Here is a 19,050-nt window from a genome sequence, read left to right as displayed (position 1 = left end):
ATTGTAGCTTTATCAATGAGGTAAACCACAATCAAATTGTAATTCCAAGAGATATAACTGAAAAGTAGACAAACGCAAAACCAACTGAATAACTGTTTTTAACAGAAACAATGTGCAGAGATTGCTATCCTCTCCCTATTCATATAGAATGGGTTGTGGTTAAAACAAGATGGCAGACTGCTCAGCATTACATACAACAAAGCTGTTTGTCATTTATGGGCAGTGGTGTGTAGATCTGCTGTGCTATGCTTCTGACATCCCAGTCAGCTTTAGAAATGTTAATTTGTTACAACATGCAGATTATTGTGGTAGGGGGGCATTGGTGGCTGCAGTAATCTTTAAAAAAAAAAAAAAAAAAAAATATATATATATTATATATATATATATATATATAATATATATTATAATATATATATATAAATGACTGCGCTATTTAGGTGTATATAACTACATGTGTACTTCATTTATATGTACTATATAAGGAAAAGACAACATTACATATGAAAGAATGACATTACACCGCACACAATGCTGTATAAGCAAAAGGCTAAATATATTTGCCATATTTTTGACAATGATTAATACTTTAGGCAAATTTAATTAAACTATTAACACTGATCTTATTAAAACTATTAGGAGTTATCTGTGTCGGATAATGAGAGCAATTCTGAAACAGTACCTCACTGATGGATTCCTGGAGTTTGCTCGAAAGGACATCTTTCACTTTCTCTAGCTGTTTTCTCTCATTCCTCACTCTCTTTTTGGACTCTTCCACTCGGGTTTGAAGATCCTGCAAAAGAGTGAAAGTCCATCTTTTAAATCACAGTCTTTAAATGATGTTTCTGTTTGAGGGCAGAAGAAACATGATGAAGTAGTGCAACACGAAGCAACAGAACGGTAGACAGAGAAGGACAGACACACTGAAAATGCCATGGAATTACTTCACCGAACACATTGAAAACGCCATGGAATTACTTCACCGAAGGGAAGCAATCCCACCTTTTGTGTCTTCCGTCTCTCGATTTCCAGGGATGTCTGCACTGACTTGAGTTCCACTGCATGTTTCCTCATAACCTCCTCCAAGGCCTTCATTAGCTGCTCTTTCAAACGAGTCTTCTCATCAGGCTGACGATTCCATTTCCAGAGCTTTTCTTTGTGTGTTTGCTGGAGGTCCTGCTTATATGCAGTAAGAGCTTCCACATGCTGCAAACCAATGTCAATGAGTGCATGTGACCTGATGGAGCTCAGCTGACTCCCAATGTCATGATTAGTATAGATATGGATGGCAGGACATGATTGTAGTTTCAGGTTATAGTTTCTTTCCATCAGTCTGACTACAGAATCATTTTGCTCTTTAACTTTCACAGATCTGGTGAAACTTTCCAAATATCTCTTGTATATGAGTAGGGCTGACATTAGGATTTCAGTTTTTTCACTGTAAGCTGGACTGCAAAATTCAATATTATTGATAATATCAAACAAGTTCTCAACAAGAAAGCTGCAATCACAACTCTACCTGTTTCACTTGCTGGGCGTGCTCATTGTGAAATCACTACTCTACCTGTTTCACTTGCTGGGCGTGCTCATTGTGAAATCACTACTCTACCTGTTTCACTTGCTGGGCGTGCTCTTTGTGAAATCACTAAGTGTTTCACTTGCTGGGCGTGCTCATTGTGAAATCACTACTCTACCTGTTTCACTTGCTGGGCGTGCTCTTTGTGAAATCACTACTCTACCTGTTTCACTTGCTGGGCGTGCTCATTGTGAAATCACTACTCTACCTGTTTCACTTGCTGGGCGTGCTCATTGTAAAGTCACTACTCTACCTGTTTCACTTGCTGGGCGTGCTCTTTGTGAAATCACTACTCTACCTGTTTCACTTGCTGGGCGTGCTCTTTGTGAAATCACTACTCTACCTGTTTCACTTGCTGGGCGTGCTCATTGTGAAATCACTACTCTACCTGTTTCACTTGCTGGGCGTGCTCATTGTAAAGTCACTACTCTACCTGTTTCACTTGCTGGGCGTGCTCATTGTAAAGTCACTACTCTACCTGTTTCACTTGCTGGGCGTGCTCATTGTAAAATCACTACTCTACCTGTTTCACTTGCTGGGCGTGCTCTTTGTGAAATCACTACTCTACCTGTTTCACTTGCTGGGCGTGCTTGTTGTTCTTTCCATTGCTCTTCTGCTCCAGCTCCCTAATACGGTTCTGAAACTGCAACACCTGACTTCTTAACTCTTCCAGCTCAGCAGATGTCTTGTTCTGAGACGAGCAGTGACTCATCAGCTCCTCTGTTTAGGTTCATAAAAAGGTGAGAGTTACATCTGGACCTGCCTCACAGCAACTTATTACATAGTAGATAGTACTTCAAATGTACTGTCTGGATTAAAGATATAGTGAGGCAGTCAAAAACATAAAACACTCAACGGTAGATTTTGTACTAATATAAAGATGTGTTAAGAATGCAATATTAATTATATACTACGAAAGTATATTCTGGCATATTCTTTTTTTTAATATATATAAATTTTGAATCGGCAGTTATTTTACCCCCAGTTTTTTTCTCCCTGTTTGGAATGCCCAATTATTCAACTTGGCTCACCACTACAACCCCCGTACTAACTTGGGAGAGACAAACATGAACACTTGCGTCCTAAGAAATGTGTGCTGTCAGCCATCTGCTTTTTATCACACTGCAAGCCCGCCGTGAAGCCATTACAGAACTACAGTGTTGGAGGACTACGTAGTTCTGAATTGCACACAGCCAGGCCTGCAGGCACCAAGGCTCCCCAGCCGACCTAAACTCTTCCTGCCTGTGCAGCTCTTGGCCAGTTGTGCGCTGCCCTCCTGGGAACTCCTGGTCACGGTCAGCAGTGGCATAGCCTGGATCTGAACTCCAGCTCGGAGTGTCTTTACTGGATGTGCCAGTTGGGAGCCCCTATTCTGGTATATTTGCTTTACACATATCCAATATTGAAGCTGTTCAGGCATTTGCCAACAGGTGGAGTTACATCCCTACGAAAGTCTACCACTGTGATATTGAAGTGGTTGGAAATATATATCTGAAAAAAACAGACTGGTAAAAAGTTTAAATGTACATTTTGGGGATTCATAATTTGTAAATACAAATTTCCCGAGAGGAATGAATCATTAGTAGTTTTAAAAAATCACAAATTCATATAAGCAGCTCAATTCTGCCCCATGCTCTTCATATAAGCAGCTCAATTCTGCCCCGTGCTCTTCATATAAGCAGCTCAATTCTGCCCTGTGCGCTTCATACAAGCAGCTCAATTCTGCCCCGTGCTCTTCATATAAGCAGCTCAATTTCATGTTTGTTTAGTGTATCCAGGTTGGTAGAGGTTTTCCTTCACCTGATTTTGTCAATATCTCATTCTCCTGCAGTATGAGCCGCTCTTTAGCCACTATCAGCTCGTTCTCTGATTTCCTCATGTTGGCGACGGCCTCGGAAATTTTGCAGTATGCTTCTTGAAGCTGCGTTTCCAATTCCTGAAGAACAACAAGTCAGGGGTTAGCATGTAAAAAGGGATATTAAAGGGATGCACTGAATGATCTTAGTTTTGGCTGAATACCGAATCAGCAAAAACTGTCAAGAAAACTGAAGGAAACTGTTGAATGAAAAACAGACTGGCAGCTACTATCAAGGGACGTGCACAATCTATAGTTTTGAGCCTTTTAGTTAATATTATTTTTATTACTGAATGGAAATATATCCCTGAATAAGATTTTAGTTTAAAACGTACACAATTTACCCCCCCCCCCCCCACACACACACAACAGAAATGTCAAAATACAGAACAGTTTACCTTTACAAGAAAGGAGGGCTGCACCTTTGCCATAATAACCCACTATTTTCTTTAATGACGTTTCTACCTGTGTCAGCTGTGAGAGCTATGACGAAAAAATTACTGTGAGTGACCTGAACCTCCCTGCGAAATAAAACCCACGTTGATTTATATGCACCTTGTGTGTAACACCTATCAAATAGGCTACAAAACAGTTACAAAAATGACTACAAAAGATTTAGAAGTGAGTAGTTTCTCGAGATTTACGATTATACTGTATTTACAGTATAATCGTAAATCTCGAAAAACTACTCACTTCTAAATCTTTTGTAGTCATTTTTGTATTACTTTAGTATAAATACATGTTAATTTGGATTCATATGTTGTTTTTTTCTGACTTTATGTGAACGAAAATACACATTTGCCCGTTTTCCCATTGGAAATAGTGATATTTTGAAATATCACTGTCCTGGTCACAAAAGCAAAGTTTGTGGGGAATAATAGCCATTTTCTATACTTTTGACGCATAAGCAATTAGGAAATAACACTTACTACCCAGGAACAAAAATTGTGTTACATAGTGTTATCAATTCATGTGTTTCCATTACAGGAATTAATATAAAGGACCTCATTGTCAGTGAGCGAGACAAAGGAAGTAATATTGTACCTGGAAAAGCAGATTAATAATTCATAAGATAAAGAGTGGCGATAATAAAAGCAGTACAACAAGTGCACAGAGACAGTGTTAAATACCTATTCAGGTACCTTCTCCAATTGCCTCTGTGTGAAGGGCTGCAGCTGCAGCAAAGCTAAAGGCAAGGCATGCATTGCTGGCTTCACTGTAGGTGCTAATTCGATACAAGTTATTGTAAAAGACATCAATACCAGCTGCATTTCTGCTGATCGTGATCGGTACATATTCATAAAGCAATGACAATTTCCACTTGGAGCAGCCCATTGCAAATGTATACGAAAAGATCTAACTTTGACTGAAAAGTGGAGGATCTCTATAGTCATCCTTCTGCCTTTTCTCCCAGGGTTGATACACTGTATTGTGACCTTAATAACACCACTAAACACATTGATAGTAGAAAAAGGGTTTGCAAAATGCCAGGTTTATACATTTGAAAGTGATGGCATTAAGATCAGCTCCTACTTAGATTATAAAAATAAACCCCATCATGTGGTTTGCTACCATTCAACAGTGTGACCGAACAGCAACTGGGAAGTGGTTCAGCCCCCAGCTCACTCTGTTATTACTCACTCATTCTCACCCAGCTGTAAAACATGTCTGAGCAGATACCCGGTGACAATGAGATGCTGTACCTCAGGTATGTCACTCTGGGGAAGTATTCTTAAATAACACTTTTAATGATGGCTTTTGGAAGCAACCTTTAATTCTAACTATAATGTGTAAAAATGGTTTTGACTCCTCTTAGCTTTTTACCAAATGTAAACAGCTGTTCTCATTTTTAAGGTGGTAGTTGTTTTTAATAATAAACTGTACACAACCTCCATTTTTATTGGGTAAACGTCAGGATCGAATCAGTACAACAGGTAGTACAAATGTAAGTTTATATCTATAGGCCTGGCAGTATCTATTATGACTTGACTTACAAAAAGGATGATGAAAGATCTACCATATGGTAATTAAGTAAAATGTGTTGAGCTGAAAAACAAAAACAAGAGAGATGGTCATTGCTCCCTGCACTTTCCTTCACACAGTACGCATAGAAGGGCTAGGTCTGTTGTGAAATTGCTGAATTAGTAGCTGCAAACGGTCTTAACTTTATTTAGTGGTTAAATGGATGCGGCCTGATAACATAAAAATAAATACCATACAAGTAACCACTCTAAGGTAATTCTACCTGTATACTCTCCTGTAGTTTGACCGAATGCCTCTTGCAGTCATTTAACCTCTGACCTTTAACCTCGAGTTCCCCCTCCGTTCTCTTTAGCTTTTGCTGCAGGGCAGCCTGCAGAGCTTTCCTCTGCTCCAGCTCCCGCTGCTGCCACTGTTTCAGTGTGTCACTCACTGACTGCTGCAGAGATCGCTTCAGGGCCTCCTGCTCTTCCTCGTGGGCGGCCTTCAGGCTGCAGATATTCTGGTTGAACTCGTCTGTCAGCTTGAGTTTTTCAGCCCTGAGCTCCTCCACCTCTTTCCACAGAGCCTGCGTCTTGGAGTTGCACATTTCCTCCATCCGGCCCCTCTCGTCCACACTGCTCCTCCGCAACACCCGGCACTCGTCCTGCAGGCTCGTGGACTCCTGGCTCGCTCTCTCCAGCTCGGCCACGGCCTTCTCCTTGTCTTGTTCTAGCTGCTTCCTCAGCTTGGAGAAGCTCTGGAGCTTGTTCTCAAAGTCTTTCTTCATGTCCAGCATCTCTTTGGACAGGGACATGACATGCTCTGCGTGCTCCGTCTCGGTCGTCAGCTCGCGCTCCTCTGTCTGCCGCCGGTACGCGTCAAAGTCGTTGAGCGCCTCTTCCTTGCGCTGCTTTTGCTGCTCCAGAGCCTCCTCCATGGCCTGCAGCCGCTGTCTCAGGTCCATCTCCTCCCCCACCCGGATCTTGTACTGCAGAATCTTCCCCCGTGTCTCCTCCAAGATGCATTGTATCTCCTCCTGGTGTGTATCCCGCAGGGCCTGCAGCGTGGACTCGTGCTCATCACATTTGGTGTTCAGGGAGTAAATCACCTGAAAAACATTAGAAATTAAATTATTTTTTATTTATTTTTTTTTACTGCTTTTTAAATTATTTCTTTTTTTTTTTTTAAATAAGTCAACTTTGACTCGGTAGGGAGAGTAAAAGCAGCAGCAATAGGATTTTTGCCAGCTCTGCCAGTTTTTGGAAGGGTGAGGAAGTAGTTCAGTCCCCATTTCCCCCCAGTCCTTGGATCCCTCTATCCTTCTTTTGATATAACACAGATGCCCAGTGTCAGTCGTGCTTAGGAAATTAACTTCTGTATGGCATTTCCAAAATCTGTAACTAGATCCAAACAGTATTTAGTTAAACAAACCTCAGTTGTAGATAAATTAGTTATTTTGTACAATTATATTGCAGTTTATCTTACCTTTTATGTGCACATGAAAATAATCCAGATTTCAAATACGCATTTAGGATTCAGCTAGAACCTAAACTAGAATACTGTTTTTGAATATACTGTAAATTTGACCTGTAAATAAGTCTGTGCCAAAATCAATTATGTCTGCACTGCTAAAAATTGTGTCACTTGTGTTCTATGCATCATTTCCTGGTAATTCACTAAATATAATAATGTCATGCGGATGCCATGAGGATGACAAAGCACTAATTCAACTAAATTCAGGGAAGTTTCCACCCTACTGAAGTAGGTGTCGAGTGAAAAAAGAACATCAGCCATCAAGTTTGTCTATATATGCAATGTTTTTATGATATACTTAAGTATTTTGGTCAAGGATACTGTGGCAAATTAGTTATTGTAAACATAATAATAATTATACATATCATTTTCATATCTCAAAATGAAAAAAACTAAATGTCTCCTAGTTAGCTATCAGTCCAAATTGAATCATACTTTAATGGGTATCCATCAAATTCTCCAAATGGTATGTTATATCTACAATGTTTAAAATGAATGCAACAAATAGTCTCAAGCAATTAGTTTTGCAGTGACAGGCATATAAGCAAAAGTAAGGCTTAATAAATGCATTTGTAAAAAGTTTACTTTTGAAATCAGGCATGCATTAGGGAACCATGGCACAACTCGAACTGCACAGATTGATGCGCCATTACCTCCCAGCTGTAGCGGAAACAGGCTGGTTTAAAATGAAGCTACTGTTACAGGGCAATTTAGGAGCTCTATTTATACACTAAGATTTAAAAAAAATGTACCACTTGTATTTGAGCAGCAAAAAAAAACATATCACTTATATGTGGATAAAATTCACTAGATGTGATCGAAAAATGATAAACTTTGTTTTAGATCAGGTGCAGAGACTTTTTATTGTGCTGATTAACAAGTGACATCACAAAGATGCTGAAAAATGATCTGTTGATCTTGGGCAGGTGTTGTGACTCTTGTCCCAGTTCGTGGTCTGTCATTGACAGAGTGTCTGGTTATACTGTCTCGCCAGGTTTGAAATTGCTGGCTGTGAGCACCCAAGATTGCGAGCCACAGTACGCTGCCCTAGACCAGCCTTCAAAATGCTGATTGCACGAAGGTGCTGCTCTTTTGACAGAAGTGGCATATTGCTTTTATTCAAGCTTGCAATTTAACAGCTGAAATCACTTACACAAACTTATACAAACCTGACTACACCTGTCTAAGAAAATGCATATCAGTTAATTTAGTCAGATACAAAATACGGCCCATAATGTCTTAGTCAGTACTGCTTGAAAGTCTGCATCGTTTCCAAAATGATAGTTTACATGAGTTTTGATGTGATTGAAGTTTGTTTCTGAGTACTGTACATCTTGAATATGTCAAAAGTTTACATGTACTTGTAAATATCAACATTTCAACAAGTCAGCTCAGAAAATTTCAGAACCTGCAGTAAGTATTTCTTTTTTGTGTGTGTTCTTTCGGAGACATGTTTTTTTGCTTATCTTTAATATGGTAAGTGTAAGCTTCTGGTCATACACTATTGGAATGCAGACCACCAGACTTTAGCAGCACATAAATACCCTTCCTAAAAGTGGAACTGTCAACAATGACTTCAATATACTTTACTGTATGCATACTGTACATCCTACACTCAAATAGGGTGGTAGACATATCAAGTTTAATTCCCCAGGAATCAATTACAAGCTGACACCCAGAAATTGCTAAAATTGCAGTATTCTCTCGGCCTTGTCCCATTTTCAGAGTAAAAGTAAACCTGGCAGAAAGACTTACCAGTTGCAGTCGGGGATCATGTTCATTTCAGAGTGTCACACAGGAACATGTTTTGGACACAAGGACTAAAAACAGTAGTAGCTGTTGCACTCTTTCCAGGACGTCATATACTATTACAGGCTTTAAAAGCAACAACTCATTCATCTCACATGGTCTAATGTCACTTTAGATGTCGCCTTTCTGTCTGTGATTATTGCCAAAGCACTCTTCGTGGCCCCCTAACAACAGAGCCAAAAATACCAGTGTGTCTAGTGGAAATGGAAATGCAATTTCCTGTGTCACAACTCAACACCCTCAACGGTTAGTAATGGAGTACTTTAAGATACTTTTTGTATTTCACTCTTCATTTATGGCTGTATACACATCTTCACATAAATACACAGCATTCACTGAAACTTAATGTAACATTATTGTTCATGAATTCTTTTTTAAATACCTTACTTCAATCGCTAAATAACTCAAGGGGATACATTCTCAAAGCAATTTCATCTAAATCTTTATTCGCACAATTAGTTTCCTTACGATTTTTGCAATTCCAGCTTGGATCCTGACTCAGAAGCTTAACAGATTTGGGAAGCTATCTTGGAAATGTTCGTTCAGTTCTCAAAGACACCTAAAGCCCTGGCTTTCAGTCAAATAAGGTTCAAAAGGATTCAAGTAAGAGGTGAAGAAATATATTTTTTTATCAAGAGCTCATTGTATTAATCCTCCATCAATATAGTGCATAATGTATATGTTAAGGCAGGGAGTCCAATTCAGTATGATCTAAATTCTACCACTAGATTCTATTGTGCTTTTTATATATAATTATTTCTTACAGTTTCTACTTCATTATTTACCACACTTTCCATCCACCTTCTATCCAGGAGTTGAGTTTGAAACATTACAAACTGGTGTCTCTACCACTAGACCCTTACATTTTACTAGATTGCTATCTTTACCTTAACTTAGCAGCAGCTCACCTGTAAATTATATAAACACCAGCTACAAATCCATCTTGGCTATACTATACTATTCTGTTCTATTAAATTGAAACAACCATGCAAGCAATGTCTTTGATGTCTGCTAACAGTCCTTTGGGGTCTTAAGTTGGTGTAATTGTATACAATGACTTGGAACAAGCAATGCTTGAAGAATTCACCCGCAGCTGTTCTTTAGAACCAAAATCCAATTGTTAATGACTCTAATTACATTAACTATTTCAGTCAGTAGATACATCTGTCTACCTATCTTTTGGTGCCACTGTGTATCTGCCACACCATTTACAGTCTAACCTGTTTTATTAACCACTCAAATGAACACCTAAAATTTCCCATTGTAGAGCACTACAAGTACCGCCACATAGTGCATGTACCAAGGCTATGGTAATCTAACAGTGCTTGTGTATTTTCTTTAGTGCATTTCTGTCTGTACAAATATGTAAAATGCCAAAGAGGGTCCTATGTGATCTCCCACCATTTAAATCAACTGGATTTCAGGTGATTCAAAATTAGAAATATGCAAGAATACTAAAAAGATGGACAGTTCAGAATACAGGTAGTTACTGTATGTCAGTAGAAGGGTTCAATAGGGCAGTGCATCTTTTTAAAATGTAATGTTTACAGTGTGTGCTAGTAATACATTAGTGGCATCCAACTACACTATGCCCATTATCATTTATTGATTCTATCAGACACTGACAAAAAGTCCTCGTGAAAAATGTGCCCTAATATACTAATATACAAAGTTTATTTTTAGCACTTGGTAAGACTCTCCAAAACTGATGTCCACAGGCATTCTGGGACAGAAGGGTGAATTACTATTTTTTCTTGGATATTAAAGACAAATAGGCCTTTTATACACATGGACTTTTACATAGGTGCTTAGTTTAGGGGGATTCTTAGTTTAGCAAAGAGCTGCCTACTTGCTATTAGAAGTGCTTGTCAGGTGTAACGCAATGTGTATGTTGTGGTTTTTGCTTGGTGTCGATGTGGATAAACGAATCGCATGCAGGAAACATATATCAGAGACTGCCACTCTCACTCTGTGTGAGAAGTTTATAAAAGCACCAGTGCACTTAAAAACAAGAAGCTATTGTCTGCCTGAGCCTCCACCAGCTGCTGTCATTTTTTTTTTCATTTACCTGGTGGACGAAAGCACAATCTACTGATTTTTGTTTACAAGAAGAGATAGGTGGCACGATCTTGAATGCCAGCACCTAAATCAGCTATCACAACAAAAGGCAGTTTCTGTTTAAGTGATGTCAAGATCCTCTTCTGCTGTTGTCTTCCCAGTGCCTGACAGCCCAGATCGAATAGTACTTTAAGAAAACAAACAACAAGCAACTCATTCACTAAAGTGCGGTAGCATTTTTTACTGCGTAGTAAATGTGTTTACCATGCGTTAAAATGTCGGAGCGCAAAGTAAAATACAGCATGTTAATTGGTGGAGGTATAATGAGGTCTTTTAGTGTGTGGTATTTATTTCCAGCAAAAACTCTGAATACAGCAGTAAATTGGAAAAAACACCACGCGGTGTTATCAACAGTTAACACGCAGTAAAAAAAAATAAAAATACTGCCCTTTAGTGAATGAGCACCAAGGTCTCTTTAGCAAGGTGTTGCTATCTCAGTTTTGTAACTTTAGCATGGGATTTTATACTTTTTGTATTGAGCTGCCAATACTTGAAGAATAGGGGCTGTGTTTTAAGGTTCTTTATTTTACTCATGTTTCTCACTTTGCATTACAGTATATATTTAATTGTCTATTTGATGCTTGTTACTTGCAAAACAGTACAAAACCAGCTCTCCCAAAATGTACAGTGCCTATAGAAAATCTACACCCCCTTGAACTTTTTTCACATTTTGTTGTATCAATGCGTCAGAGTTTCATACATTTAACTGAGGATTTCTCCCCACTTATCTACACACCATACTCCACACTGTTAAGGGGAAAATATATTAAAAATACAAAACTGAAAGCTCATGATTGGATAAGTCTCCACCCCCCTGAGTTAATACTTGGTGGAAGCACCTTTGACAGCAATACAGCTGTGAATCTGTCGCCTGATAGGTCTCTACCAACTTTGCACACCTAGATTTGGCAATATTTGATCAGTCTTATTTACAAAACTGTTCAAGCTCTGTCAAGTTCCTTGGGGAGTGCTGATGCACAGCAATCTTCAAGTCATGCCACAAATTTTCGATTGGATTTAGGTCAGGGCTCTGACTGGGCCACTCAAGGACATTTACCTTTTTGTTCCTTAGCCACTCCAGTGTAGCTTTGGCTGTGTGCTTTGGATCACTGTCATCCTGAAAGGTGAACTTCCGTCCCAGTTTCAGCTTTCTTGCAGAGGGCAGCAGCTTTTGGGTTTGCTGCCAAACAACGCTTTGCATTTAGGCCAAAAAGTTCCATTTTAATTTCATCAGACCAAAAAACTTTTGCCACATGGCTACAGAATCTCCTGAGTGTTTTTTTTTTTTTTTTATATATATATATATATATATATATATATATATATATATATATATATATATATATATATAAATTAAACTCTCATTTCAGAATCTGATAGGGAAATGCTGTAATGAGTTCAAGGAGAAGGGGCGGAGCGATCAGAATGGCAAATTTTGAACTGATTTAAATTGATTGGATGGGTCCCTAAAGATTAAATCATATTACTTTTCTGATCAAATGAGCATTAGCTTATGTAAAATTGGCAGAGAAGCTTTCAGATTGTCAGGAGATGCTTTCTCATTATCATTGATTGGTACTGAAGAACTGCAGAGACAAGGCAGGGCATGTCATCATACAACTGACAAGTTTTTAACAGGTTCCTTTCTGTTTTAAATGATACCTGTCGGCTTAAAACATGTTGAAAAGGACATTTGAAAATAAAACTATTTGGAGACCCTTAAAGGGATCAACACCACCCCCAGCCCCCAGTAATGCAAGCCCTGGCATTTGCCTCTTTTGCAGAAAGAAAAACATACGTTTATCCATGTGCTGTTTTTCTTCTATTAAACTAACAGCTGTGATAAAGCAAAATACTTATAAAACACATTATATAGTTATCACACATATGCAACAGAAAACATTAATCTTTGTCTATTTTTTCCTTAAACCTTGCAGGATAAAATATACTTCTTGTATAATACATTTAATATAGAAATAAAAAAATAAGGGGTCACCAAATTAAAAAGAGATGTATCCTGCTTCTAAGGTATTTTTCAAAGAACAAAGGTAAAATGAAACGAGGATGTGATTCTTTTTATTTTGTAATTGTTTTAAACTATTTGTACTCAACTATCAATGCATTTTTTTTCTTAAATTAAACTGACACCTGGAGACATGAATCTATTGTATTTCATTATTGCTAAAAACAACATAAAATGGATAGAAATACAAAAAACTGAAACTTTCAAAACATTTTTATAACATGAATTTCACAAATGTGAAAATAACTAGTGCATAAATTATTTTGCATCATTCACTAACATACATTTCTTAGCTAGGTACCTGTGGTGAACTGAAAGTGAATAGACTTATTTTAATAGAAAATATGTTTCCAAATACTTTTGTCATAGTTTACAGCCCCTGCTATTGTTGTGATGGGCTATTTTGATGCACAAAGTGTTCAAACCATGACACGCTTCAGTGCACCGCGTTGTAAACATGGCACGGTGATGTGACGTGACAGCGTTGGTTTCCCAGTTATTGCCTATCGCTACACACGAAGCAAAGCCACTTGCATGCTGGTATACAAATATCATGGATGTAGAGAATAATTCCAGCACAATACAATGGTACGTGTATGAGCCGTTACTGTTAGACTGTGTTAGTCTAACCTCTTCAGGTAGAGAGTGACGATTCAAACGATATCCACCAGTTAATTTTAGCAAGTGGATAAACCCACAAAGATTCTGGGGACACTGGGACCAGTTTTCCAAAAGTGGGACTGTCCCGTCTAAAACGAGACATCTGGTCACCTTAGTTAATGTGTTGCCTACATTGCTATAGGGACAGAGCTTGCAAAGTTTTTTTGTTCAATATTCAGAATAAAAAAGAGAATGAAATAAATACACAAGATTGGCACAGCTGTTGATAAGCTATCAGATTTAATCCCACCCATTCTTTCATATCCTGTTCTCTGTATAAAAAGTCTCGCTTCGCTGTCTAAGCAACTGCTGCAGTGTGCATTACTGTTGCAACGAGGAAGGAGACTTATTTAGTGTCTGTTTACAATTGACCTGAATAATCACTTTCTAAATTAAATTTATTACCCTTTGTTAACCTTGGATAAATCCATGTGCAGGTTAATTTAGCCTGTATTTAGCTTGTATTTAGTCTAAAGACTTTGTGAAACACCAGCAATGTATTGTACTTCTCACTTTTTTTTTCTTCTGAAACACATTTTCTCAACAACAAACATGACAGATGTACATTAAAGGAATTCCACACATCACATCAACTAAGTGCACTGTTCTCAATGGCTGGCAATCAGCCAGTTCAAGCAGCTACCTCCCTTCAGTTCTCCCACATACTGTCCATCAGAGCGTACAATGCAGAGACTCTGTTCTCATGTGATCATATAGCTCAACATTTCAAGATACCACAGTATTCCACTTGTTGACTGCAGGTTACTGCCTGCTTAATATGTTTTGTTATATATTTGCTTTATGGCTTTTAATTACTGCCAGCAAAGGCGTTAGCTGTTAATTGAGCTGAACTGTATGGAGGTTTTTATAATGTACACTCCACTTCCTTATTTCACCTACGGGCTAAGCTGTATATGAACCCAGTCCAGGGGTGAAAGTCTAGTACATTACCAACTGTGCCACCACACCCTCTCAAGATTTGATTCTAAGAATAGTGTACACTACTCCCTTTTTTTTACCCCATGTCCCTTTACACTTTTGTTTATTTCCGTTCCCTTAAGCCTCAAGTTTCCAGATGAATGTTGTATAAATTCCAGCAGTGGCACCAAGGTTCTTACCACGTTTATATTAGAAACAGATATTTTTATTGACAGACAACATAAGTCTGGGTAGTACATAATATGTCTCCATGGCTTATAAAACCTCACCTGGTATTGCTGATCTAGAATTTTGCACAGGATGATACACTGTGGTGTTAAAAAAAGAAACATCTGTTGTTGTCATGGTGTGTAACAGATTAAAGGAGTCCCATTACACTGATATAAACATATCCTTTCAGTTTATCTTTAGCTGAACTGTTACCATCCTCTCTAAGACTCTGACATTTTTTCTTTAAAATGACCCAGTAAACTGTTGAAATTTAAGAATGGTGCACTGTCTCAGTCATTTGAATTCAGTGATAAGGATTTTTAAACTATTATATCCCATTTACACTAGCCACTTTTAAGCTGACTCTGAGATGGCTTAGGTTTTTTGGGGGGGTTTTTGTTGTATAAATGCAAACATCAGGTCCAGCCCAGGTTCAACCATCCTAAAAGTGGCCTGCTCCAGAGGGGGCTCTACGATGGCTTTGGTCTGTTTTTTGCTGTCCTGTGAATACAACAGCCATGAGACGGTTTACGTTTGCCACGTACATGGGCAATGCTCCCATTGTCAACATCAAACAGGCACAGATAACTGCAACAGGAAGTTCTGATTGTTACCAGGAGAGCAGAACCAAAAAATATTTTTGAGAGAACGCTAAGCAAGACAGAGGCAGAGGATTCCAAAATACAAACAAACTTTTCTATTTGTGCTATAGTGTGAAAAGACATTTAATAATTAATGTGGGATAAATGTGAAACAAGCCTAGCTGCCACAAAACTTTAATGTCATAAATATTATTTTTAATAATAATCTACAAGCATAACTTGTGATCGTACTTTGACACGTATCAATACGAGGAAATGTTTGGTTTTGTGGGTACACCTATCTAGAATTAAACCAATCATTACAGTAGTCGCTATGAAAATGAAATGTTTCCTTCACTGAGAAAATACAGCCCTTTGTTTAAAGGTAACATGCTTTTGGTCTTGTGCATTGCACTTGTTTTTTAATGGAATTTATTATTCGTATTTAATTTGTCCAATTATTATTTCCCCCCTGATTTTCACCCAATTGGGAATGCCCAAACTCTTTTCCCCTTACCGCAGTAATTCCACACATGGTTCAGGAGACCCGTAGGTTCAGTGGGTGTCCTTAGATCCCACGACCAAGCCAGCTTCCTTTTTCACCCAGGAACTCAAAAGCAGGTGTCAACAAGCTACTGACCTCTGGAGGACAAAAGCCAACCTTGCAGGTGGCCGCCTTTAAGTTCACTGGGCGCATGGCCAGCAGCGTTCGCTGTAGTGAGATGACGAGAAACAGTCATCCACGGGAGTGCCAGAGCCAATACAACACTGCCTTCGGAGTCACCAACGAAGACTGGCCTACTACGCACAGCCAAGAAGCTAGCCTGCACTGTATGACTCACCCTGCGCACCATGTGGCTGCACTTCTACCAAGTGACGGTTAACCCCGGGGATGAGATATATGCAGTGCCGTGATGGTTCATATGTTAATCTTTTTATGGGGACCTTCCTGCACTTCAAATTAGGTAAATTTCACATATCCAAAATAAACAAGTTTTCACATAGTAAACCTTCAAGGCACTACATTTATCCCAATTTAAGGAGTCATATCGTGGTATTTTTCCAAGTCGTAGTCTTATACCATACAAATGGTTCCGTGATGTACGTTAAGTCTTTTCAGTGTGACTGTCTAGAAACCATGTACACTTTCCAAACATCCCTATGTTTACAAAACTATTCAATGTCAGAAAATTGTACACTGAATTTGACTTTTGTCCGTTGGTTATAGAAAGTTTCCCATAAAACAAAATTAAAGTTACTATCACATATTTCTTGCAAACAAACTGAAACTAAAAATTTATCTTTTATAGGTAATTCCATTGCAATTTCCACAGGTGGGCGACACACGTCTTGATTTTTGCTAAAAAAATCCACCTGGGGTAAGTTTTGGACCTGCTGTGTTCAGAAATGCGAGTATTTTGTATGTAAATATTATTTTTATTTCACCTTCGAACCTGGCAAAGGTCCTAAAGTGAAAAAGTGACCCTGACCAGAAAAATCACCCTGTGCCTAAGTTAGACACTCCCATCATGTGGAGCACCTTGTTCGATTAATAGGGCTTTGAGAAAAAAATACCAGGAGCACCTAACTCACTTTTGGCAAGTTGCCAGATGAGGGGTAAGTGACGAGTTTTATTCGAACTTCAGCCCAACCCTTTACCCTGTAGGGTATGTGGGTCCTAAAATGTTTATATTGCTGTAAGAACCTTACAGACCACATTCAATTTTGTGAAATGCTAGTTTTGTGAAAGTCACCCCACCTGTCATTAACCCCTTCTGAAATTAGAATTTGTGGTATTTCTACCAAGTTTAGGGGGGGGGGGGGGGGGGTGGGGGGGGGGGGCTCCAAAAAATCACCCAAAGATATTTTTGGATAGATGTTGATGAGCTCTACAAAACATTTTGCTATCAGTGGATTTTTGAAGTTGCATTTGTCATGCATTCAAGCATTGCTTATGGCCACTTTGGTGATGCTCATGTACCACATAGTCCTAACTGAACTGGCATTATTCTTCAATTTTGCATTATCTGGGGTTAGACCTAGAGCAAAAAGTGACAAGGTGTGCTTCCAGTTGAACTAATTTGGAGCTGAGGGGTTATGAACTTTAGATTTCTTTGTTACAGTGACACATTTGAAACTGCCAAATCCTCAATTACTTGCTGTCTTTCTGTTCATCTGTAAGACAATTTGGATACATCTTGGATACATTGTATATCTATGTGTTACCAATAGAGACGTGCTTATTAAATTGAAAATAAACTTCGTCTGGACATTTTTTCTGTTTATTTGGAGTATCAGAATCAAGCTTACAGTTTGCCTACTTTTTTTTTTTAACTTTTTCATGCTACTGATGTAAAATTTTAGATGTTACAGTCACGCCAAGCTATTTTTGGAAATTGCACTTTTTATAACTGATTCTAATACCAAACAAAGCGAGACGTATTATATGAAGATTTTTTTTTTCCTAAGTTGAAAAGGGGGTCACAATATTAATGGAGTAACTGCACATTAAAAGAAAACATCCAGCCTAAAACGACAAATAGGTAACTACAGGAAGCCTTGCCTTGCTTTGTGTGACCGAGGGTTTGTGCCATCGCCTCCTTCGTTCTACGCAGGACGCTTCAGGGTCAGTTGCAAATTTAAACATGGATTAACTTCAAAGATGTACATCTTGTTGCCGTTCTATATAACAAAACAGCATGTTGTAACGTACAAACGAGCCAGCATTTATATATTAAGACGTGATCTGAGACTTTGCCTAAGGACTATGTCCCCAAAGGAATACCGTTCGCATATGCTACAGTACATAGTATCTTGTGTCCCAAATCAATCGTGTGACATCATAACGGTGCTTTAAACGCCATAACAGACAACTTGAACTAAGCTGCATCAACACGCCCTTTCAACGACCTTTGCAGCAATACTTCGTCATGACGTTATTTATTTATTTGTTTGTTTTTTTCAATTTTTTAAACGAGAGTTATTAGAAGTGAGACCAAACTGCATAAACCAATTTAATTTGCAGTTACAGATGATGAATCATCATTACTAATCATTTGAGTAAACTAGTGAGATTAAGTAGTTTTAAAAATGCAAACTGACGATTTTACAGATTGTTCAATCCTACCTTTGTTAGTTGTGCAATCTTTTTGCACATTTTCATATGCATCTCGTAGTCGTAGAATTCCTGCTCAATGTTAGGTAAGTCTGCAGCAGTGCCGTTGCAGGATCCTCCGGTCTGCAACATTTCACTGGCGCTAGAAGCAGCCATAACCTTTGCTTAAACAAGCGAAGAAACAGATGAATCCATTGTGCAAAAATTACATATGGACGTTTTCATGCTCTTTCAGAAAATGTCTAATATCCCGCATCAAAAGCGACAGAGCTGTGAATGCAGGAGAACATGTGCAAGTCTTGACGTTTTTTTTTTCTTTCACAGGAGTTTTTCACATTGGCTGGGAGACAGTCGTGTAGTCTGATGCTACAATTCCAGATGGAGACACTGATCTGTCAGTGTGGCTGTTCACTTTTTTTTTTTTTTCAAGTACCAGACGCATGTGATCTTTATTATTATTAGTTACAGAAATTGTAACACGGCCAGTGTCTCAAGTAAATAGTTCATTGTTTACTGCTTAGAATTTAAAAACACTGCAGCAATTCCATAATCGTTTTCTTTATGTTTAGTGAAACAAATCTTTCACTAAAGCTGAAGACCATGTTTTTTTTTGTTCAGAAAAAATAAAAAAATAAAGTTCAGGAAACTGTTGTGAACAATTTTGAAAGGTGC

General features: G+C 38.5%; 1 protein-coding gene across 5 annotated transcripts in view; it reads right to left on the bottom strand.

Moving 5' to 3' along the window:
* The window catches only part of LOC121324409 (protein FAM184B-like), a 31,960-nt gene extending 13,232 nt beyond the window's left edge, over nt 1-18,728 (bottom strand). Inside the window, exons 1-6 of one of the 5 annotated variants that reach the window (XM_041266247.1) lie at nt 18,391-18,728; nt 5,674-6,498; nt 3,374-3,509; nt 2,142-2,293; nt 1,000-1,203; nt 680-790 (exon numbers count right to left, since the gene is read on the bottom strand). In XM_041266247.1, the coding sequence (XP_041122181.1) occupies nt 680-790; nt 1,000-1,203; nt 2,142-2,293; nt 3,374-3,509; nt 5,674-6,498; nt 18,391-18,534 (1,572 nt within the window). In that variant the 5' untranslated portion in view covers nt 18,535-18,728. Of the gene's footprint in view, nt 1-679; nt 791-999; nt 1,204-2,141; nt 2,294-3,373; nt 3,510-5,673; nt 6,499-8,678; nt 8,890-18,390 lie in introns of those variants that run through there. The other 4 variants (XM_041266257.1, XM_041266266.1, XM_041266284.1 and 1 more) reach the window with 4 other exon arrangements.
* Nucleotides 18,729-19,050: the final 322 nt, after the last annotated feature.

Source organism: Polyodon spathula, chromosome 1, assembly GCF_017654505.1.
Source record: "Polyodon spathula isolate WHYD16114869_AA chromosome 1, ASM1765450v1, whole genome shotgun sequence".
NCBI lineage: Eukaryota > Metazoa > Chordata > Actinopteri > Acipenseriformes > Polyodontidae > Polyodon > Polyodon spathula.
Note: the sequence above shows the minus strand (reverse complement) of the source record. Positions and strands in the feature narration are given on the sequence as shown.